Source organism: Pipra filicauda, unplaced genomic scaffold (genome assembly GCF_003945595.2).
Source record: "Pipra filicauda isolate LSUMZ 115617 unplaced genomic scaffold, ASM394559v2 scaffold490_size440907_pilon, whole genome shotgun sequence".
In the NCBI taxonomy this organism is placed as follows: domain Eukaryota; kingdom Metazoa; phylum Chordata; class Aves; order Passeriformes; family Pipridae; genus Pipra; species Pipra filicauda.
In genome coordinates this window covers 250,274-274,736 of record NW_024104632.1, presented here as the reverse complement: position 1 = coordinate 274,736, position 24,463 = coordinate 250,274, and the positions used below count along the sequence as shown (strand labels likewise).

The following is a 24,463-nucleotide window of genomic DNA, read 5'->3' as shown; positions in this document are numbered from 1 at the left end:
TAGCTGGGGAGGTGTATGCTTCTGCTTTCGGGCATTTGTCTATTGGTTGCTACGTATGTACATGTTAGAACCAGGACTGTAAAAACAGCTTATGTAATTGAACAGAATTGCTCTAAATTTAGTGCACTGCTCACAGAATATGATATTTTCTGCATGACCAGGGTGCTGACATTCATATGTGTCTGTGCTGCAGAGACCTGCGCCCTCCAGCAAGTCAGAAAGCAAAGAGGTGACACAGGACGTGACAGGTTGCAGTAGCTGGTAAATCCTGCTGGGATTACACAGAGTTCTGGGATCAGCAGTGGCTACCTATCTGTGAGATGAATGTAAAAGGTTACTACACTGACCTTTAAAGCCATAAACAAATTTGGTAGATGCATTGGCAAAGGACTGCTCTCTCTCTAGCTGGCTACTGAGAAAGAATTCAGTTGAGGCTCCTCAGGGAAGAGTACCTTGGCACCAAGCTTTTTACTCCTTTTGTTGGGTCCCAGGCAGCACAGATTTGTTCAGGTGGAGAATATGGGGCAGAAGCCATATAAACTGCAGAAGTTTGCTGTAGAGCAGAATAACTTTCTACTGCTTTGTTTTATTGGCCAGTGAAATTTGTGCCTTTTATTATATATACTACAGGAATAAAAGGTTTATTTATCAGTTATTTACAACTTGGGCTTAGGAGGGTATATTTATTTAAACCAGAAAGCAATCTAAATAAAATTGTTTTTCAATTGCTGTTGCTTTAAAAATACTAGTGCTTTGTTTAATGGAGTTCTGGGATATTTTGTTGCTCATGTGCACCACAAAATGAAAATCAGATTTCCATCACTGTGCCTGTAACATGATTCTTGAAGAACTCAGGTCGGTAGCAACCTGTTTGTTCTAATCTGTTTAGGATGGTAAGAAGGAATTCATATAATAAATTCATCATAGCTATCATATATAAAAAAAGGTATATGAAAACTACTTGAAGTTAACTATTTATGCATTAAAAAACATGACAAACAAACCAAATCAAACAAAAAAAACTCCATTCCACAAGCATATACAAAACAAAACAGGTGCCCTTAAAGGTTGTATAACCTCCACCCCTAAAGACAGTCAAAACTTGACTGGCAAGGCACTGAGAAACTAACTTGAAAGCTGGTTCTGTTTTGAGGGGTAGCTGGAGCACAGACCTCTAGAGATTTATGGCATTTAAACAAACATATATGTCAGAAGAGAGCTGTGAAGTCCTTGGACTGATAGGCCATGAAGCTCACAGGTCTCTGAGTGGTGATACTGTCAAAAGAAAATGCACTCAAAGAAAACTCCAGTAACATTTTGCAAATATTCAGCAGAGAAGGGAAGTTATATTTTTCTATTTGTCAAATTTACTGATGGTGAGAAGTATATGCCTAGCAGATGTATATAAAAACATTTCTAAATTACACAGATTCATTGTTTTCTGAAATTCTTAAGCCCTTGAATTTCCAGATCCAGAAATAACAGATTAAAAGCCTCTGGCATCTGAGGAACTGCATGTCTTTCCTTTGAATCAAATGCAAAAAATGGCCCCTCCATGTTCTTCTCAATAGAGAGCTTCTGCTGCACAAAATGCTTGTAATCTATTTGCTTACAGCACATCCACACCTGGCACTTTAACCCAACTGACCAAAGTTAATTCATATAAGAAGCTTGCATACATTCATATCTCAGACTCCATTTCAATGAAGGACTGCTCCCATGCTGGCTATCTAGCACAGAATTTAGAGAGATGTATACACAGATCCCTGGATCTTTGGCTGATATTACCCCTTCTTCATGGATAAATATCAATTTAAATTGGTTGAGAATCTGCCTGTTAGATTTTAACCTAGTTAACTGATAATCTGAGATCAAATTTTATTTTCTAAAGTATTATTTTCCTCCTCCCCTAAATTAAAGGGTGAGACAACCACAGTGTCTGGGACTATGCAGTCTTTTTCTGCTGCATACTTAAGCACAGAAAATCTCTATGAATCTTCACTGCACAGGGTTCCCTCAAAGTTGCATCCTCTAGAGCTGATCAGCTCTCTTTTATCTTCTGTAGCTGAGCAATTCTCTTTAACAAGTACCTGTTGGTATCGTATTAACTTCAACTGTTACAAATCTGTCTTGAAAGTACTAAAAGGGAAACCTGGTGCTTAGAAGCTGTCAGCATTTAGCATGTGTTCTGTTCAAAACTTATCCCCCACAAAACCTGCACCTTGCCTCACTAAAGAATGACAAAGTAAATTATAAATTATTTTCTTTGCTATCCAAATATCTTACATTTTTCAAGTGCATCCATTGCAGCTCCCATTTCTGCTTGCTGAATACTGTGAAAACCAAACAAAAACATGTTACATGAGATCAAAGCTGTATAGAATTAACTTAAGTTTCTGACAAGGTGGAACACTAGCTACTTGTGTAATGAAACTCTGTGGATAACCAGCAGCTAGTAATTTCCACAGTGTATGATATATCAGCCTTTCCATAAATATGTGAGAAATAGTACTACAATGCAGTTAGAATATTTTTTAAACTTAGATCAATAACACTAACAAAATATTCTAGTCCATTCTTCACTAAAGCATTTACTTTTATAATTGAGAGAAAAAAAAGGAACAAAATCACAAATGTGTGAATGCTAAAAAGCCAGTGATATTTTTATAACAACCACCACTAGATTTGGTAGCAGAAAATAACGTGAGGTCTTTGAGGTTCATGGTCTTTGCACACTTAGAACCATTCCAAAATGCCTAGAAGTAATAACATAAGAAAAAAAAATCCATGATAGTGTTGCACTTAAATTGCCAGCATAAGCTGCACAGTAATCCAGTAGCAAATCCAAAGGTAGCCACTGTTTCCTGGAAGCTGCTCTGCAATTTCTAGTCTGAGAGCCATAAATCGGTTAGCATTGCTAGCCACCTTGAAGGCAAGTTCACAAAAAAAAAAAAAAAAAAAAAAAAAAGCAGCTTAAGACTCAAAATTATACAGACATTGAACCCTTCAGGTACTCCTGAAGCAGAATAGTTTGAAGAAGGCTCTACAGCTTTCCTTTTCTAAGGCAAACCACACACTTGTCATCTCCATGGCTAGTCATTTTGTATACCACCACACTCTAATACCATGTGATTAATTTTTCAATATACCTTGGACCTTTACCACATCCTATTCTTTCCCCTTTGAAGTACACAGCTACCGTGTATGTCCTGGCATGAGAAGGTCCCACTGTCTGCAAAGTCCTGAAAGAAGAAATATTTTATTAAAGCAGGAAGTATCAAAACCCATAATCTGTTTGTGGCACATACATCACCAAACTTTCAGTCTGGTCAATATATATAGTTCAATTGTGCAAAACGTAGAGCAAGGGTTGAAGGATGCCTGTATAGATTACCAGAATGGTGTTTATATCAATCACATTTATTCCTCCCTGGAATAAGGAGCACCATATGAAAATTAAAACTTAATTTAACCTATAAGCAAAAATGCAAACTTATAACATGATATGTTTAAAAACAGTGAAAAGACTTGTAATAAAACAATAAATTATGTTTAGCTGTGCAACTGCAAATAAACACACCAACATGATTATGTGTGCACTAAAATTTTAGTTACTAAGAGTTTGGCAGTTAGCAAGGTTTTACAAGGCCTTTCTGTTAGACATGGTAGCTCCCTACACACTGAATTATCACAGTATAAAGAAATTTTCATTTAGCTTTGAAAAGTTAGTCACAAAACAAACTTTCCATTTGAGCTAAAGTCTAGAACATGCATCAACAACCATCTAAAGAGGAAAAGATAATCCCCTAGACGTGCAATGAATTGCTTCTTTCGCAGTTTCTTCCTGTTGTCCAAAATCTCTCCCCACTTTCAGATCGAGTTCTTTCTACTACCTTGTTTCTCTTTAGATGGAGCACGAATTTCACAACAATTTTTAAAGTATCTAAATAAAGTACTCTATTTTCTGTGCACTGTGACAAGAGCAAATAAAACCCACCCTGAATTTAAAACCAGTAGTACTGACTACAGTGAAACAGATAAGAAGAAAAGGAATTTAACAAGATAATAGGAAGATAACAGTGTATTACTAGGTCTAAGCTGTACTATAAAAATCAATTTATCATCACAGCAAAACAAAACAAAGATTTGGTACTTGATACTAAGTGGTTTTTACAAAAACTGGGTGTTGTTTTTATTGTATTCATGTCCCTCACTCAAAGAACCCTCATAGAGAGACACTGAGGAGTCAGGTCTGCAGGGCACTGGTTGCAGTATTAAAGCAACAGCACTTCTGAAGTGCACTGTTTGTCACTATAACTGAACTGCTACATTTCACTGAAAACCTTACTTCAGTAAATGTGACAAATACACTTAGACTATCATTCTTCCTATCTTTTTAATATAATAATCACAACACAAACCTTGAACTTCATGGATAGCCTTTATCTCTTCTTTTGGGGGCTAACATTCTACATTAATTGAATGGATATGGATGCCATATACAGTTTTAGGTTTATTATTGTCTCTTTGAAGCAGTTATTACACTGTTTTACAACTGAAAGAGAGAATGGAGATCCATCCCATCCAGCTTCAGGCATCTAACTGAGATGTACAAGTTAAAAGGTTCACTGCTCTGAGCTCTATCACTGAACAGGAGAACATATGTGGGATGAATTGCACACCAAAAACGTCCAAAACCTGTGTTGCCCTTCAGTGCCTGACTGTGGATTAGAAACTGTAGAAGGTAAAATGCTTACTAATTCTTCCTCGTAATGGCTTAAAACACCTAAAGCCTAAAAAACACTGGTTCAACAATTTCCATCTTCAGACAGAGACTAGAGGGCTTGGATAACTACAACAAAACCAAACTATGGGAAAAATGTAGGGTGACTGATCACATCTTCCTCCATATACAAGAAAGACTTATAATTAGCTGGTATCCATAAGATGCCTGCTCTTACTTGTAAAGAGGAATATCTGGCTCTTTTCCTTCTGTCCTGAGAGTCAAGCAGCACTGTTGAAGCTGAGATTTAGGATCATTCCAATCTTGATTTAAAATAAACTCCTGTAAGAAGTTCACAGAGATGTTTTATGATTGAGAGACCGCGGTAGGAGTCTCAAATGCAATAATGTGTTAAAACATAGTGGCAGAAAAGTAGGAATCTGACTGATCTTACCTTTAGCCGTGGAAAAAAGCATACATTCATGAAAGTGTGAACGTATTCCAAATCTTTATCAATGTACAGGGCAGCAATAAAGGCTGGGGGGGGAAAAAAGGTACTGTCACTCATCTAAGGAGAACATTAGTGGCTTGCACTTTCAGAAACAAGTATCTCTGAGTACTTTAAAGCCATATTCAATTATGTTTCACAGCAGTGATCCAATGAGGGTATTATCCTGCATACTCAGGAAAAAATCAAGTTGACCAAGAGATTAAGTGATTTACCCAAATCCACCCAGTCATTTAAAGTGCTAGAAACAACGCTCAGCTCCTAATCTCACATTTTAACCAGCAGACCATGGATACTTACAAATAAATCTCTATTGGGTACCATTAAAAAATCTAGATATAAATCACTCCTGTTTGTATGCTATTTTCTTTTGCTTAGAGGATTTGGCAAAAGCCAAGTGGTCTGAATGCATCACAAAATATATCAAAATATATAAGATAGAGATTAACTTTCTTAGCAGAATATTTATCACTGTTTCCACTTTCTTTGGAAAGAAGGTAGCACAAACTTAAAAAATGGACTAAAAAGAATTTAATTTCCACATAGCCTTCCCTCTTGTGGAATGATTGTTTTAAAACTTCCCAAAATGCAGACAAATGAACCACAGCAATATTCACCTGCTGAACGAACTACTTTGTCTTCCAACAGTGACAAGAACATATTAATTAAACACTGAAACTGCTAAATAGCTCAACTCAGACTACAAACTTTAATTTTCAAGACTTGCTTTTGACCTGGTCACCGTGACCCCTCAGTTTCTAAGTCTTCAGCTTTCTATCTGCAATTATGCCTCTTTCTGCTTTCATATAGACTTGAAAAAACTATGCTAGTGTTCAAAAATCTGGCTTTCAGAGGTATAGGCATAATTCACATGAGAACGTGAACACACATTTTTAGAAGTGGTTTGGGTGATTTCTCATGGCTTTCTTAAGCCCCAAGGAAAAGGAAGTCACTAAGTTGTTATAACCAAATTAACTCACATTCCAAGAGATCAGCCAAAGTCTTAGTTCGAAGAGTTACAGGTCTTTTTGTCTTGTCATTAGTGATGGCAAATTCTTGCATACCCAGCTCTTCTGCCACCTTGGCCTGTGTCCTGTTGTTCACCAAAGAACTTCTCAACAGCTGAAACAGAAAGAAGTTTCATTCAATGGTAACAATTACAAATAGCAAACTATGAAAGGTAGGGAGAGCTGGGGAGAAAAAGTTCCTTTTATCCTTACAGTCAGTCACTTTTCTCAGTTTATTGACATTTTGTTTCAGGACACCTCGAGTGATTTACATAAACACACACGCTGTCATTCTTTCTACTGCTGATTTTTCCTTCTGTTTCAATTCTTCTTACCAATCTTTATTCTATGAACACATTACTTCTGGATGTATGTCTTGCATTTAAAATGCCTGCTTGTGAGCTTCTTTACAATTATATACCATCTCTTCAGGAGTCCTGTACTTTTTCAGCTAACGTGCAGTTTTCTAATTTAAGTAATACACAGTTATATACATTTTTTCACATAAAATGTAAGTAAACAATGTTCTGGAGTCTATGGAGCAGCCCTGGTGTCCACCAAATAAGAAATAAATAGGCAGCAATTAAAACAAATACATACACTGCAAGACAGTTCAGTGTTTCAGAATAAGCAGATGAGGAAGCTTCTCCATTCCTTTGGCCTGAGAAAAAGTACATACTTGGACAGCCTGCATGTACTATTTGCTCTACTAAAAGGTAGCACAGCTGAGCCAATGCATCCCTCACAAGGATCGCCTGTAACATTTTCAATGTATGAAAATGTCAGGGATGCCTAGTTCTCTAGCAGGGTGCCCCAAAATGCTTAACCTTGGCTTCTAGGCAGATTGCTTAAACATAAAGCTCTGCCACAGATATAATCCCATACAGCTTAAAAGAGTATTTTGGAATTTTAGGGGTTTATACAATTTTCTGAACCCCTGGCAAGGTGAGCTTTTTTCCGTTTGTTTGCTTCTTTGCTTTAAATGAAACAGCATTAATTTAAGAAGTTAGAGGTATTATAGGAGGGGGGGTGAGAAGTAAAGAACGTCTTTCTTTTCCACTGTTTATGTGTAATCTAGAGTTGAGACTCTGCATACACATTTTTTCTCTCTTTGTCTTCCATATCACATTTGTTCATCTTATTAGATTCAACTTATATTCTACCTGGCTCCAGCCTGTCGACTGAGCTTATGAAAAATCAAGATTTATTTGCTGTACTTGATACTTCATCTCTCACAACAGATAAATAAAGAACAGTATGTTCATAATTTGTTTGGCAATGATGTATGAAGCAGATACCCACAACTTGATCTTCATAAACTAGGCAGACCATAGATAGGATTATCACCTGCCTCCCTAACCTCTGCTTAAACTTGTTTTCTACTTGTTTTTTTCCAAAATTCCCAAGCACCATATGTAACCCGCGAGACAGAAATGCAGTGTCCCATGACAAAAATCTGTTTCTTGTAACAGGATTTCTTTTGTTGCGTTTACAGAGTATTTATTTTGATGGGATCCATAATCATGATTAGTAGTATCATAAAACAAAGAGCAACATATACACTACACAGTGAATTAGAGATGGAAAAAAACACCCAGTTATCCTTTTAGCACTGTGGTTATTAACTTGCTCTGTATTAGCATTTGCCTCCTCTACAAGTGTGATCCAGCAAGAAACTCAATTCCCCTTAATGATATGGAGAAGACATAGTACCTGTGCCTTTCCAGCAGCTTTTTTAGAGCTAGTCTCCACTCTGGCAACAAACAGCCTGCATCACTGCAGATGCTGTAACATGTGACAGATGCTCAGCTGGAGCTTAACTGTAATTACAAAGCAATTTTTAAAAAACTTTTTAATTCTTTCATCTTCAAATAGCATACTACTACCAGTGACTGTACCAGAAGAACCCATAAGCCAGTAGTGGAGAAGCTGTATCTTCCAACATTCAATAAAATGTTAACTTCTTTTTGGCACATTACTTGGTTATCTCAAAGTATGTAGATAAGACTATGTTCTCCTTTCTTTTTTTAAAATATAGTTAATTTACAGACGTGTCTCCACAAGCAATCACTCCACTCTGGGAAGCCACTGCATTGCCAGTCGAGTGGAATCCTTGGCCAAAATCACCCTCAATGCACCAGACACCAACCAGCTGATGTTTCATTATTCTCTCAAATTTAAGTATGGTCCCAGATGACAGGAGAAAGAGCTCAGTGTTTTCTGTTTCTCTTCAGATTCCACATTATCAGTCTCCTTTCTCACATGTCTCCTTTCACTTGCCCTCAAAATTAAAAACATTTTAAGATAATTTTCTTTTTCTCTGCATGCGCATTCTCAGATTTCAAATTTTATTCTAGGCATTGTCTGCTTCAGCATCCATTTCACTCCAACTTTGTAGTTTCACCTACAAACTTGAACTGTGCAACTTGTACTTGCCAACTCACTAATCATTAAATTAAGCAACACACAGATGTTCTGATCATCGTTCTGAGTATTTATATCCATTAATAGCAACACTTCATATCCTTCTGTCCAAATAGTTCTTGCAAGATTTATCTTACTATAACACCACTAATGCCTACATAAAGTCATGTATAAAACAAAAAATCCCACCAGGCTTTATATCCACTGTCTCCTGAATCCATACATATGTAACTGAAACTTATGAAGTAGTGAAGAAAAATTGAAGTTACTTTTAGTCAGAGCACATATTTTCTTTCTTGTAAACAGCTTTAGCCCCAAAGACCCAAGAATGATATTCTTGACAACACATTGCCTGCTAGAGACCTAGTATTGCCATCTCTCTGTTGATCTGAGGAAACCACTCTAAAATTAGGCTACTTCCTAATTTTAACTAGAAAACTTGACTCACACTCCTGATACATGTATTCCTTTTTTTGTTCTAATTAAGACTTTTAAACTAAGAAAAAAGTTAGTAAGTCCAAGAAAATTTCTTACTTGCAAACAAAGCCACCTGTTCAGTTGCAGTACTAAATGAATCAATCAGGAAAAAAACTACATATACTATTACGCTATGTTTAAAGTCCTGTAAATTGTTGAAACATCCCTAAACTGAGTTTTCAGAGCCCAGATAAGAGAGGCTAAAAGACTACAGCAATCAACAACAGGTGAGTATAGCAATAGTAACATTAAATTCAAAAGTTACCACAGGAGCTCCAGATTGAAGACAACAGGAAAACCAGACTAAAACAGATCGTATAAACTTTTTATCAGGAAGTATAACCCTGTCGGGTTGCAAGTTAAACAGACCAGAAGTTATGAATAAAAAAAAGTCATGTGATACACCTATTTAAATAAATGGCGTAAGACACCCAACTTTAAACAAGAACAATGTCCCAATTTCATCGCTGACATCATTAAAATTATTGATCCGTTTCACAGACTGAACAGAAATTATTGAAATTATTGCACTGGGCTCATAAATCACCATTTCTTATTCACTGCAGTGCTCATGACTTAAAATTAACAAAGCCTTATTAAGAGCAGCGGTTGCTGAGGCTTCTTTTATTAATCAAACTCAGAATAATTCACTAGTTGTTCCCATAATTTCAGTCTCCATCCCACTCTTGCTCTTATGGAGAGTATGATTGATGGCCATCTCACCGTTAAGTGCCCTTCATGATGATCGGGGAAATGTATGAATAAATACTCGGTGGCTACCAACTGCATTATGGAGTCACCCAGGAATTCCATCCTCTGGTTGTGGCCTCTGAAAAATGAGACATCAACGCAGCAAAATCAATAAGCACTCAGGGAGGAAAAAAAACCAAAACCAGCATGCACACACAAATTAAAATAAAGAGTGATCTGAAAGTGAGCCTTGCTCATTTCTGAACACATTTAAGACAATTTTCCATTGTTAATCAGGTGAGATGAAAACATAGTTCATTACTGTTGTAACACCAACTTTCAGGCAAAAAGCAGATGAGGATAGATACATACAAACACAATCATTAGATCACAGATCTGGGACTAATTCAAGGAGAAGAGCAGTTGTCATCAAATTTGTAACAGGATAAGGTCTCTATCTGAAACTTCTGGTAAGAAAGTGAACTAATGAATGCAACAACTTCAACAGAGAAAAAGGTCTGTCCATTCATAAGAAAGAAAAGGATCGGGGTTTCAACTCACAGGAGATCCTGGAGTGGGTAACCACTGATATGAAGTTTAACAAGGGCAAGTGCTAGATTCTGCACTTGGGACAGGGCAAGCCTGGTTGTGTGTATAGACTAGGGAATGAGGCTGGAGAGCAGCCTGGTCAATGGCAAGTTGAATATGAGTCAGCAGTGCCCTGGCAGCCAGGAGGGTATCAGGCTGTGCCCTCTGTGTCCCGGGGGCATCAGGCAAAGCATTGCCAGTCGGTTGAGGGAGGTGATTCTCCTGCTCTGCTCTGCACTGGGGCCGCCTCACCTTGATTATTGTGTGCAGTTTTTTGCACAAAACAGTATTGTGTGAAGGGTCTGGAGGGGAAGCTGTAGGAGGGGTGGCTGAGGTTACTTGGTCTGTTCGGCCTGGAGAGGAGGGGACTGAGAGGAGACCTCATTCTGGTCCACAATATCCTCATGAGGGGAAGCAGATGGGCAGGTACTGATCACTCTAGTGACCAGTGACAGGACTCAAGGAAACAGCATGAAGCTGAGTCAGAGGAAATTTAGTTTGGATCAGGAAAAGGTTTTTTACCCAGAGGGTGCTTGAGCACTGGAAAAAGATCCCCAGGGAAGTGGTCACAGCAACAACCCTGTCTGAGTTCAAGAAGCATTTGAACGATGTTCTCAGGTACATGGTGTGATTTTTGGGATGTCCTGTGCAGAGCTAGGAGTTGGACTCGATGATCCTGATGGGTCCCTTTCAACTCAACATATCCTATGATACTGTTTCCTTGAAACAGTATCTTTGCTTACAACAGAAGAGGGTTACACTTGGACCAAAAAGCATGATTTTACTTCCTTCCTCTGTCCAAATGTACCTCCAGGTATGTTTTCCTACTGCCTCAGGAGTGATGTGCAAATATCAGCGATGCAGAAAACTCCAGATAAACACCAGGACAGGTCTCCAACATCTTCTACAGTCTTTCCCAAGGTATCCACTACTGACTACTGTCAGAGATGGAATACTGAGCCAGGGAGGCTTGTGAACATAGTTGCTCTATTCGCTTCCAAAAAACAGATATAACATACTTTGTTTACAAATAAGGTACTCTGGGATATATAATGGAAGGGACAACAACAACAGAGCTATGTAAGGACTCTTGCTATGTACTCACAGAGTCAGATGGTTAAAGCCTACTGTCCTCAGAGTGAACGCACGTGCTAGAAGCCGAACGTGAGTGAAGGTGACTCCAATTGCCTCTTCAAACTCCGTAAGCTTTTGAAGAACTGGAGAGGTCTCAATGAGTTGCCTGTCAGTATTGGACTCCTGCAGCTGCAAGAAAAATGAAGTGAGAGTAATGATAAACTGACACTGCTGCAGAACTTTTCAGAGAAAAGCAAGCCTTCTGTAAATCAAGGACAAAGAATACAATGGACAAGTTGTTCCATGGACAGTTGAACCAAGAAAACCAGGCTTCCTCTGCTTTTTGGTCTTGGGTAACTACCACGCAAAGAAGACGTGAGCTCAGGTGTACGCTTTTTTAACAGTTGAGGCATTTAAACACATCACATACACGTCTCTATGTGTGGACAGCATGGAATATTTAGTTTCAAAAAACATGTACAATTGTACATGTCTGCATTTTACAGTATTGTCATATTATTTGTAACTGAGCAAAAGATTCAAAAATTATTAGAATAGGGCTGGCAGACTGACAGCTTGTCAAGAGAGACAAAACCCAAATCAATTTCTCCCACTTTCCATTACTATCAAAAATCAAGAATAAATACTTTGTATATGAAATTCAAAAGGGCACAATAACACAACAAAATTAAAATTATTGCTTTGGGTCAGTATCTTTTGTTATCACTTTCTTGTCTGATGTCCTTGAGATGTGGTGACAGGTTTAAATGCCTTTGTGGAGCTGGGAAATGGCTTAAGCATTTCCTCCAGCCACTCTGGGCATCTCTTTTGTATAGTAATGCCTTACAGGAGGAATCATCCAGAAGAGGATGCCGAAAAGAAAAGTAAGAATAGCCACAGCTTTTTAAAGAGGTATTCACATCATTTTTGGTTTGTTGTCTGTCCATATTCTATTAATTGATTACATTCAAAATTGTCTTTGTTCTTAAACAGTAGTGAGATTTTGGCTCACATTTTCATAGAACTACATATCCTTGCACAAAAATCTCACACTTGGGTGATAACGGTCAGTTCAGACCGTTGCATGTGGAACTGAGACCGCTTTTTTCTTCCTCAGGTACAGCCCTTTCTAGTTACCTACACAGAATTTTGTTTGCTCTTTTAACTCCACAGTTAGTCACTCTTGCGTTCTCACAACTGGACTGAAATTCTTCAGTATGCTGTTGTCCCTGCTACCCTGAAGAATTTGGTATTGTCAATGAACTGCCACCTCACTGTTCATCCTCTTCCCTAAGCTGCTGATGTGAACAGCCTGTACTCCAGCAAAGATCTCTACAGAAATCTGCCAGTGATCACCATCCCTTGTAAAATGCAATCATTTCATTCCTGTTCTCCATTTCTTATGTTTCAGCCATTCCTTTAAATCTTGTAAGGACTGACAGTATTCACTGGGGCTGCATTTTTATTGCTTTAAAAAAAAAAAACCAACAACATTTTTAAAAGCCTTTCCTGAGTGTCTTTCTAACAGCTTCTCAGTAAATCCAGCAGACAGTATCATCTGCATTATTGCATGCTTTTTTGTCTCCTATTCATTTGGAAGTAGGACTTGTCTTCACATGTCTTTAGAAAGAGTCCATAAATATCCATGTGACCACTAATTATTTTCTCATTACCATTTCTACAGACCTGGCTACTGCCAAATAACAGGGTTACAGATCTTCAGTTGTGTGCATCTTACCCAGAGCTTTTTTTTTTTTAACTGTGATCTCATTTGGTGTACTTTTAAAATGCTATTTTTCAGGCTAGCTGTGCCCAAAGGCCAACCTGAGCAGCCTGTGTTTAACCTACTGGCAAAACTACCTAGGATGGTTTTTGGGACATGGAAGAAAATTTTCATCACACAACTTAAGGTAGTAGCAAAAAATTACAAGCTTCATACACTGACTCTCTCCAATCTCTAAGTCTTTGTGAAAGCAGAGACTAAAAGGTTAAAATAAAGTAAGAGAAAAGAAAGAAATTCACAATAAGAAAAATCTTCTCGGGAATTTGTGCCACCGTGCAGGATAGCTGGTGGAGTCTCAAAAGTTTATCTTCCCATTAAGAATTTTTTCTATTTACACTCAGAAAGAGATGGTTGTAAAAAACACATTTGTTGCTGAAGATTTTGGCTATGCACCCATTGCTGTTCTTGCAGCACTCCTGCACACTCCTGTTTCCAGTGAAGACAAGGAGCTACAGTGCAAAGAGGCTCTGAGACTTGATCTAGGTCTCCCCCAAAACCGAGTCATGGAAAAAGGACTAGGAAACCATTGTCCCAACTTCCAGCCTCATAAACTGACAACTTGTGAAGTTGTATCCTTCAATATATGGAGAATAAGTTAGCCTTCAGACACCTTCACAATTTTAGTGCTTATTTGGTATTAAAGTTACTGGCATCACTGAAACAACCATAATATCATTGCACACACACAAACACACACATATACATCAGAAACAGAATCAAATTAAAACTCTTATTCCACTCCACTAATGTGCCTTCCTACTATTAAGGTTTCAGTCCTAACTTCAGGTTAAGAAAATATGTACACAGTGTTTGCACCCTTTTTCCCCAACTTTGAGAAGACGAACAAGAAGCTGTCAAAATGTTATCTCTCACTGGATTTATTTTATAGGCACAGTTATATAACAAATGTGAGTCAAGGAAAAGCGAATGACTAATCCTCAGAGAGACAGAGACTAATTTATTAAAAAAACCCACAAAACCCCCATATCTCAAACCAAACACAAAGGCAAACATATATATATATTCCTTTGGCTACTTTTTAGCACAATTTCTGAGACGCCATCACAATGGAAACCTACAGAAAAGCATCCCTAAAAATAAAAGAGAGCTATGAAATTTATTATAGAAAGGGATACACTTACTTGAAGTGGGTGTAGTGGATAATTAAGCCATACATCCCGCAGGTCCTGCAAACATTGAAAGATGTCTTTAATGCTCAAGGGAGTCATTTAACAAATTCCACAGTACTAAATAAAATGTCATTACTTGAAATACTGAACTATTTCAGATGCTGACTCTGCTTATTGCAAATTCAATAGTGCTGGCAAACTAATTTTTAAAATCGTGTATTTGCTGTTCAAACTGCCTGTAGTTCTCCCAATTAGCTTGTGACAAAGAGGTGGAAAAATCCTTGAAACATATAAAACATGGTTAAAGGAAGAAAAAGATTTGTTTAAGCCTCAGGACTAACTTTATTTGCAAGTACTCCTCAGTATCAAGTTTGATTTCAACAAGGGCAAGGACTGAAAAAGAAAAAGAAACCCACTTATTTTCTATTTCTTATAGGCTTCCTTCACTACAACCACTGAGCAGGAAATAAACACTGAGTTACAATAAGCTTCAAAACACTTCTATTTCTAATAAGCTTTGTCGTTTCAGACTCAGAGGAAGGAGAATTCTGTACAGTTCATCTGCTCACTGCTGCCACACGTTGTCCTCAGCAGTATGTATTTTCCTTCACCATTATATGGTATATATTTGCACTAAAAATCATCTAAGATACAGTATGCAAGAACAGATCAGACTTGAATTATGCAATTGTGTAGATGCTGGATGAAATGCCCTCTTCTTTTTTTTCCCCAAGCTTTTAGGGGTGGGATGATGCAACCGATGAAACAGGAATAGTTGCTCTACATGTACATCATTCCTCAAAGCCTGCCAGCTGAATCCACAGCACGTATTTCTGTTGTTAGAGCAGCCCTTTGAATTGAAGCCTGTAGGTTTCCCATGTCACTCTTCCCTAATTCAGCCATTCAACTTGCAGCACACCAGAGGAAACACCATAATTTTTTTGCGCGAACCAGTAGAGCTTGCTGCCCTAAACACATTATATTTTATTCAATCTCCAGGAACTACGCACAACACATGTAGTATTCCTGTTCATTTGTGATCCTCAAGTAAAACAATGGACAAGAAAGCACGTCTTAAGTTATTTTTAAAATGGAAATCAAATCATATAAATACCTTTTCATTGAAGAGCAAACGTCCAAATAATTGCTTTGCCTCTTCTAGGCTCCCCTCTAGATAAACAGCTCCTACATGAGGGGACCAATATGCCAAAGGTCAATAATGCAATTAGTATTTAGAAAATTACTAAGCACAGGAAAGTCAAAGATCTTTGCCTTCTTCATCTCTAACACATTTATTTTTAAAAGCATGCTTTCTGTAGCAATACCTGTTTTGGAGAAATTTAAAGCACGTTAAACACCAACATAAATCAATTGTCATAAAATGCACAGAAAAACCTGAAATAATTATATCAGTGATAGAAAATGATACATCCAAAGAGCAAAGTTTAAACAAACTAGCCCAGAAGCAATACATTTCTAAAAGTACTTTCCAGTAAACAGCTAACTATACAATATATGCACATAGGGAAACCCATGAAATATGTTTCAATAGCTAGCAAATAATTGCATTTATTCTGTACTTCCAGCAACATTATATTCTGCATATAAATGATGTATCAGGAATATTACAAACCTCAAGGCCTTCTCAATATCACAATAAGACACTGTGATACAACAATACATTGGAAACCGCACCTTTGCATCTCTCACTTTTTGGAGAGTATGGTATTTATTTATTTATTTTAAACTTCACATACAGCCCTCACTAGCCCCCTCCACATGCCTGTCAGTAACAAGCTCTGCAAAACTTGTGCTATCATGTTATATTTCTGGGTGTACTCCATACACTCTGTATCTCCACAAGCACTTCATAAATTCAGTATCAACATTTTGTCCTTCAATATGCTTTACAGTAGGGTTTCTAAAAATCTCCAGCTTGTTCTTGTAAGCATATCTGCATAAAAGCAAATGGAATACACAGTTATCTCAAGAACACAGAGAAAAGGAGTCCATGTTCCCACACACAGGAAGACTGCCTTGCTGTCTTTCCCTCCCTCTTTCCTTTTTAATTCCTCACTAGGTCAACTACTTTCTTTGGACTCTTTGGAGAACAGTTTGGGGTTTACAAGACTATCTTGCAGAGGTATATTATGAGAGCACAGAATTTCAAACATGTCCTAGGCAGCCTGCTTATACTTCTCATTTTTATTTTTGTCACAGGGAATAAGCACCAGACTTTGTAAAAGAGTCTCAAGTAGGAGCTTCAGACCCCACATACACTTTTATAAACCCTTAACAAGCTCCCAGATTTTAGCTATGGCCCTAGCAAAATCTTATTGCTCAATTACCTTTCTGAATAACTTTGTATTAGAGGTTAAACAGCAAGCCTGCTCTCTCAGCTCATCTCAATGCTTGCCAAATAATTCTCATCGCTATATCCTAGACAAGCTGAAGCCTATGAACAAAGACACAGATACATATCTAGTGTTCCTCTTCTGTTTGTTTTTTATTTTTAAATTAAAGATCAAAGCATTTATGGAAAGCAAAATAGAGTTAAAAAGAAAACTCTTATTTCTTGATAAGAGGAAACACAATCTGGCCCAAGGCAGAACGCACAGAACTGTTGACATCTAAGCCAACTATGATCTATTTTTCAAAGCAGGACAAAATGCTTTAGGAGCTTGTGTAGTACATAAAGACCTGGATCAGGGCTAAACCATGTCCATAGCTAATATCCTGTACAGTACATTTGGATGAATATGAAGTCAAACCAGTGAGATTTAGCTTGCTTTGTGTACTCAAACAAGTTCATAAAAATATGCTATTTAAAACAGAGCTTGTGTAGATGTAGCCAATGAGACTTCTGCCTTACTGCCTGTTTATTCGGCAACTGTGGTCAGGTCCTGATTTCTTCTCCAGCATAAATCTATGGACTAGTGCAGCCAGTCACTAATCAGCATCTTAGTGTCCAACCGCAAATTTGACACAACTGTCCTTCACCCTCAGCTAGAGGGTTTTGGTAGCTTTATTACACCAGCATGTTGCCGTGCTTTTTATTTGTAAGAAAAATGCAAAGACTAAAAAATATTTACTTGGCAAATGTCACATTTAATTCACGGAAGGCTAGCAGGGCACAGAGGAAGTAGGCTGGTGACTTGATTGGGAGTGCCTTCTGCGTTCAGAAAGCAAGCTGCAGTTTAAAATTCAGGGCTCAGGTTGTAGATCTGTTCAAATACTTTTGGAAGCAGTGAACCTGCCCTTCTTCTGCCAGGCCACGGTGACTGAACTGCTCCCCTCAGACCAGGGGCAGGTGGCAGGCCATGGTGGGCATGAGAGGTGAAGTTCGGCAGTGGCAGACTCAAGTGCTGCGCCACAACAGTATGAAACAGCTCCAACTTCAGTGTGTGGGAGGCAGGATAAGGAAGGTGAAATTTTCATTGTAATACCACACACTCATGTTTTAATGCGGCATACGTGCAGGAGATGGGAAGAGACAAAGAAGAAGCAAGAAGCTTTACCACTGCCTACTCATACTAGCACTACTCAACAGACTCACATCTCCTCCGTCACAGTCAACATGGCACATAGACACACATAAAACATAACTGTCTGCACACACAAACACTTTACCTATTAGGGCTTCAAAGCAGTTGGCCATGGCATGACGGAGATCTGATTCCCTGCAAAGGTCTGGACCATGAGCATAAAGCATAAATCGTTCTAGTTCCAGCTTCTGCAGAATACGAGAAAATAGTTAAAACCACTAAACCTCAATTACACGGTTATCATGCAGCAACTAAGTTTGAACAGTGAGGGAACTGTGGACCTTTTCTCCATAGTTTCAGTTCAAACACAGGCTCAAATTAGAAAACTTCCTATTATTTTATTAAAGGCAAGCAACTACAGTGTGATACCATGGAAAAATTACGAATTATCAAATCAGATTGTCAAAGGAAGCAAGATCAAAACATGTTATTGGTAAGTTTTAGGAATGAATTCAAGAGAAGGGCTGAGAGTGTGACAGAAAAACAGCCTGATAGTGGCTGGATGGTGTAATATGCTGTGCTTCTTGCTGGTAGTTTGCCCTTGTATAATTAGCCTTCAGAAATGCCAAAGGTACATTCAAAAGGAGAGGAGCTAGCACTGAGGAAAAATATTTTGCCAACAAGAACAGTGAGGAATAGGAAATCTGGTAGACACAATCCATTGAACATATGGTTTTTTCCTCTAAGACTGTCAACAGGTGGTAGTAACAAAAGCCTCTGGGCACTGCAAGCAGAAGGTTGATATTATAATGCACAGTGCCACCTAGCTTCCTTCTTCCCTTCAAATGTGCATCATTAATATTCATCTGTTGCCTGAACTACAGTTCTGCTTGCCAGTCAGAATCCCAGGTAGTGAGTCAGATATCTTCTATAATATATGATAATTTTGCTATAGAAATGCGAGCAAGAGCTACTAAATTCTCTTTCTATATTCATCTTTTTGACACAAAACCATTATTGGGAGTTTTACAGAGATTTGTGCATCTTGCAAAGTTTGTATGAGAATAGGTTCTTCCCAACTGGGTGTAAATTTCTACTGATTAATTTCTCATTAACTTTCAACTTCATCCTCATGGATTATATTTAAGAGGTAAAGTTGGAGACTAAGTTGTTTGAGGTGCATTGTGTAGATGTGTTTCAGTTGGAAAAAAGTTTTCCACTATTCACTGCTCCAGAACACAGTGAATTACCCCTTACAATGTTCCATCACACTTTATAATGCATGGTGAGCGTTCCGTAGAGTCAACATAAGAGTAGAGTAATAATTGTCTTATATAAAATTTAAACTTCTTATATCATTTGTTCATGTTGACAGGTATTGTTTGTGTGTTAGTGCATCTCCCCTACCTCCAATGTCTTACACATTTTCAGATCTTGCATACAGCCTTTTTTGCATAGGTTTTCGCTTCTCATTTTTTGACCACAATACATTTCAGATTCTTTTCAAAATTTCTGCTACAATGTCCCTTAAAAGCTACAGAAACTGTTTGATCCTCAATTAAAACAGCATTCCACAAGCTCAAGAAAATTGAGAAGCTGAGAATTATATTAAGTAAACTGAATGCAACACAACACTGCAGTGGGTGAAACCAGGAACATCATATAAGACACATGAAACTTGGTATATGCAGATATCTGATATTTACAGTTGTATCTAATATAATTACAATTTTTAAAATGTTGCAATAAAAATTTTCAAAAATTGTCCATGTACAGTGGTAAAGGCTGTGAACAGACCTTAAGAATATATGATGCAGGTTTAAAAATAGTATCATGAATTCAAATGTCAGGCACCTCAATACCACATTTGTGAACAAAACTATGATTTGAAATGATTCAATGCTTACCTAAATCAGTAAAGAAAGCTTTGGAGAAAAATGACTGTGTTCACTCCCTAGCCTATGCCTCTCCTGAGAGCTGAGCAAAAAGATGACGTTAGAAATCATGCTTTTTTTTGGCAAAATCTCAAGATCGGATATGCTTGTTTAAGTTACTGTGTGATTACAGACAGGGAAGACTAAAAGAGCAACTTGAAAACTATCAGTAGTACAAAGTGGATGTGTGTGTGCATGTGTAGCTTAACCAATCGCACCAGTAAGTCTGTTTAAAAAAAAAAAAAAGCTAACAAAATCAAGAATGAATAAGGGAATACCTATCTATGAATAGAGACTTTCTATATGATAGTACCACACCTCAGTATCATATAGAAATATAAGAAATTCTGTCATTTACAGAATTAAATGAAATAAAATTCTGAGGCATCTCAACTTTTCCCATGAGATAACAGAACTCTTCTCCAAAAGCATTTCTAACATATTTCGTTTTCACAGTTCACAGTGAATCTGAAAATGACTGCATAGGTTACGGAGCAGATATAGTGATTTTTTCCCCCATTTTCTCTACCACCCGCTGCCATCTTCTCCCTACATATTCTATCAGAAAGTCCTTTTATAAACATCGAGTTTGTTTCTTTTTCTTCACAAAATTTCTACTATCAGTTTCATTGCCTATGCAAATTAAAGGTAAATATAGACATACCATCAACATAAGCTAGAAACTTACCCTTCTGCCTGCAAAAATTCCTATTCTCAAAAACATGTTTTGGAGAAAACACTAAATCCTACTTTATCTTTAAAATCTACTTTCAAACTGAAAAGAGTTCCTGTATTCCAAATCTTGTACTCAAAACACAGTAAAGAAACTGATGTTCAAAGCAGACAGATCCCTCAAGAAGCAACCCACACATCAATAGCATTCTAAACACGGGTGTCAAGTACAGAGACACATAAAACTATACCTTAGCCAGCATGGCCAGGTGTTGGTTCTGTACGATGGCAGTGCGGTACGTAGCTAATCCTCCTTCCTCCAGAGTGGGAAACAGGTAGTATAAGTGGACACTGGCAAAACAAAAAACAAATCAGATGCTGTCAGCATTTGATTAAAGATGAACCACATATACCTCTAGACAACTGTGACCTTCCCTCAGACCCTAGCTGATAAAATGGGTCCCTTCCCAAGGTGGAAATTCACCCTGAAGTAAGGTGAAGAAACAATGCCCAATGCTATTTGATGGGTTAGCACTGCCAGGAGGGGTGGAAGAGTGCTGTGTCTCTACTGGACAGCACATAATATCAAATCCCTGCCAAGACCTCCAGTTTCCTCATCTGAGGTTTCTATCTATCAGCAGCGGTGGGTTCAGCAAGATTGACACCTAGAGGATGCTGAGGAGTAAAGCACAAAGGAACCCTCAGACTTGAGAAACTCCACACTGCAGGTCGGTGCTTTCAGTGCTGCTGCTAATTCAGGCCAGACCAACAGCATAAGTTTCTTAGAGTACTTTTAAGAGATGTTAATGGAGACAAAGAACAGAACTCAACAACTCGTATTTATCAAATGTATGAAGTCATTAATGCCACAGAGGAAAAAAGAGTAAAAATCACAGGTTTTCAGAAACTTTTAATGGTATTTCTCATCATGCAAGTAAGATAATTCATAGAACTGAAACAAAACAAGTAATTCAGCAATCCAAACAAGATCTGAATAATGAATCAATGATTTTGAACACCTTCATATTCCACGTTGAAAAAAAGTTAACACATAGAGGGCTTTCAACATCCCACAATTAAAGCAGTGTATGGCACTAATTATTACAATATTTTATTAACTTGGTACACAGGGAGGAAAATGCAGACGGATAAAGATTATTTAAGACAAAAACTGCTACAAAACTTAGAGACAATCTAATCAAGCATCATAATTCACAACAGCAGACACCTAAAGCCAAAAGAGGCAGAAAAAAAAAATCTGACTTAAATAGGTGCTTACATGTTCTATTGAACTGAAATGGAGCTCGTTTTTTTTCTGAATAGAGACTAAAGTTAGCTCAGAAAGTGAACTGATGGTTGATGAACAATGACAATGAAAAATGCAAGACATTTTAATCAGCAAGTCTTCCATTTTATCAACCTGTACTGCTGTAAGAGGGAAAAGGCCATGAGTTCTAAGGGCAGTGGAGACCTTTACAGGCTAATAGTTTTTAATATCACGTAGCTAATGGCTAGTAGAGACTAGCAGAGAATAGAGACAACAAAGGCAGTTTTGTAGTTCAAATAACAACCTGGCTTAAAGAGCAGTTCACTAGTAAACAAGATTACTCCCCTATTAAAAACAGTAGAACAAAGCAGCTGAAAATGGATTATAATCTTTATTTAGTGTAACCTACATGCCTGCCTCTGCTACTCAGGTAAGATAGACCAATGGAGATAACAGGTAATATCCCTGTATTATTAACTGATTTCAGAATACTCAGACCAGAACTGAAGCAACCTCTGATGAACCTGGCTTTTTTTCATTACTTCTAAATAAATGACATTTGCACTCAACTATTTTATTTACATACAGCCCTAATAACTAGAAATAAAAAGAACACATTCAATATTAGCAATAAGTGTTTCTCCCTTGCAACTCGAGAAAAAGCATCTATGGAAACAAAATGGCATGCTAAGAAAAATATCTCTTTTTCAAAAAGGGTACAAAGTTCAACTTGTCTGTAGCTGACTAATCTCTAACCCAAATCAACCTGAAATCGCACTCCATGAAACATAAAGTCTAGCTTTTAATTTTGTAATCTTTCTTGTTTTATCATCAGCACTGAAGGAATTTTCAACAGTTGTGTGCAGATGTGCAAGTCTAAATATCAGGCAGGACTGCAAACATACACAGTCATAAAGCAGACACTGAAAAGCTTAATAAACCCAACAGTATGATAATACTATACAAAGGTGAGAACTACTGAAGAATTCCCTATTTACCTTGTTAAGAACTCCACCACAGCATCTCCCAGAAATTCTAAACGCTCATTGTGGTTAATCCTGAAAAAGACATTTTATGGTTTACTATCAGCTAGTAACACATGCTGGTTATTTTCACAATACAATTAAATTAGAAAAAATCAGAGTTGATTGCTAATTAGCCATGACAGTCATTCTGGCAGCCTCTCCCACCCTCTCCGGGTTACTGTCCTTTCCAAAAACAACTATATGAATTATGAAACTCAGAACTGACATCACTGTCTTTGAAATTTCCTTATGTTCTATTCTGAGCTATTGTCAGAGCTTCACAAATGGAGAAAGAAATAGTACCACTGACTGGCCCTGAGGTCGGGTTTCTTTGTCCATCAGAGGGCACCAGGGGATTGAAACAAACACCCTGTCCTCAACCTTGTGGATGCAACTAGGCAGCTGTACTAATTAACATCAACACCTGCAGGGTGGGATGACTGCAACAGATTGTTGGTGTGGCAGAGCTGTGAGGCAGTAAGTACTTTCAGTTTTCATAGCACCTTTAAATGCCTTGTTTCCTGTAAGCTCAAAAGAAAAAATGGCTGTACAAGAAGATGCATCCAAAGATGCCATTAAAAGCTAGTAGAATCTTTTATTTCCTGTGTTCTCTTGTCTTGCATTCATTTCCTCCAAGCTCTTTGCCTGCTTATATAACAAAGAACTAACAGGACACAACAGCTGATAAAGAATGCCAGTCTGTCTTCGAATATATACAAATTTCTGATCTATACATCAAAGCACTTAAGCAGCACTGTTTTTGACTTGATGTGTGATTGTAACAGAATCAAGGCCATTGCCATAGGAATGTATTTATTTACTTTTTTTAATCCAGAAGATCCTTCTCAAGTGTTTGGCAGCTTTTATTGTAATTTGCACTCCCCCAACAATTTTACAGTTAGTGTAATTTCTGAAATAGCAGGCTTTTGTTATGGGCTGAAAGAATTCAAGTACCTCTGCTGGGTAAAACAATGTATGAGCAAATCTACAATTCCTCCGTGTAGCAACACAGCAGAAAACACAGGTCACTCAGAAGTGGGACTTTATATTTGTGTGTTATTTCACAAGAATTAATGCAATTTAGCCTTATCTCATGTTATGTTAAAAGGGCTGAAATAAGCTTGAAAAGAAAAGGGCATGGTCTTGCTGAAACAGCATTTGGGGAACAATGCAACTACTATTTATGCAAAATTCAACTTCTCTTATTTCAGAGATTTCTCTAAAATTATGGCTCTTAAAAGGCACAGCACTAGTTAACTAAAATACACTCAGCCATCTAGTTCATGCATTTAGGAGATTTCACATGCAACTGCTTCTTACGTTAGCCCTTTGGGTTTCGTTTATTCAGCTTTATCTTAATATGGTGCCTGTGGCTATAAACAACATCTTAAATATTATTCATTTGCACAGAATTCTTAGTGGCCATTTAAGGATTATTGCATTACAACATTAATGATTTTTGCATCTGTCAAAATTAGACCAGTAAATCAGTGAAGCCCATGTTCAGCATCACGCTCATGTTAACAAGGTTCCAGGCCAGGAAGGTACTACTCTGAGAAAATATGATGGAGGATCCAATTTATAGCAATGATAACAACAACAAATCTTATTTTTTATTCTGCAGAAAGCACCAAGGTAGCCTTTTAGTCCTCCTCATTTCAGGGATCAACAAAAAT

At 37.7% G+C, this 24,463-nt stretch overlaps 1 protein-coding gene across 2 annotated transcripts in view; it reads right to left on the bottom strand.

The window, feature by feature from the left end:
* Window positions 1-24,463, bottom strand: part of DROSHA (drosha ribonuclease III) — a 74,422-nt gene that overhangs the window by 4,053 nt on the left and 45,906 nt on the right. For both annotated transcript variants that reach the window (XM_027731140.2, XM_039386562.1), the window contains exons 21-32: window positions 22,761-22,820; window positions 20,747-20,846; window positions 18,035-18,137; window positions 15,519-15,589; window positions 14,417-14,461; window positions 11,523-11,680; window positions 9,863-9,968; window positions 6,212-6,353; window positions 5,178-5,260; window positions 4,962-5,065; window positions 3,150-3,242; window positions 2,287-2,333 (exon numbers count right to left, since the gene is read on the bottom strand). In XM_027731140.2, coding sequence (XP_027586941.2) covers window positions 2,287-2,333; window positions 3,150-3,242; window positions 4,962-5,065; window positions 5,178-5,260; window positions 6,212-6,353; window positions 9,863-9,968; window positions 11,523-11,680; window positions 14,417-14,461; window positions 15,519-15,589; window positions 18,035-18,137; window positions 20,747-20,846; window positions 22,761-22,820 — 1,112 coding nt within the window. The remainder of the gene's footprint in view (window positions 1-2,286; window positions 2,334-3,149; window positions 3,243-4,961; window positions 5,066-5,177; window positions 5,261-6,211; window positions 6,354-9,862; window positions 9,969-11,522; window positions 11,681-14,416; window positions 14,462-15,518; window positions 15,590-18,034; window positions 18,138-20,746; window positions 20,847-22,760; window positions 22,821-24,463) is intronic.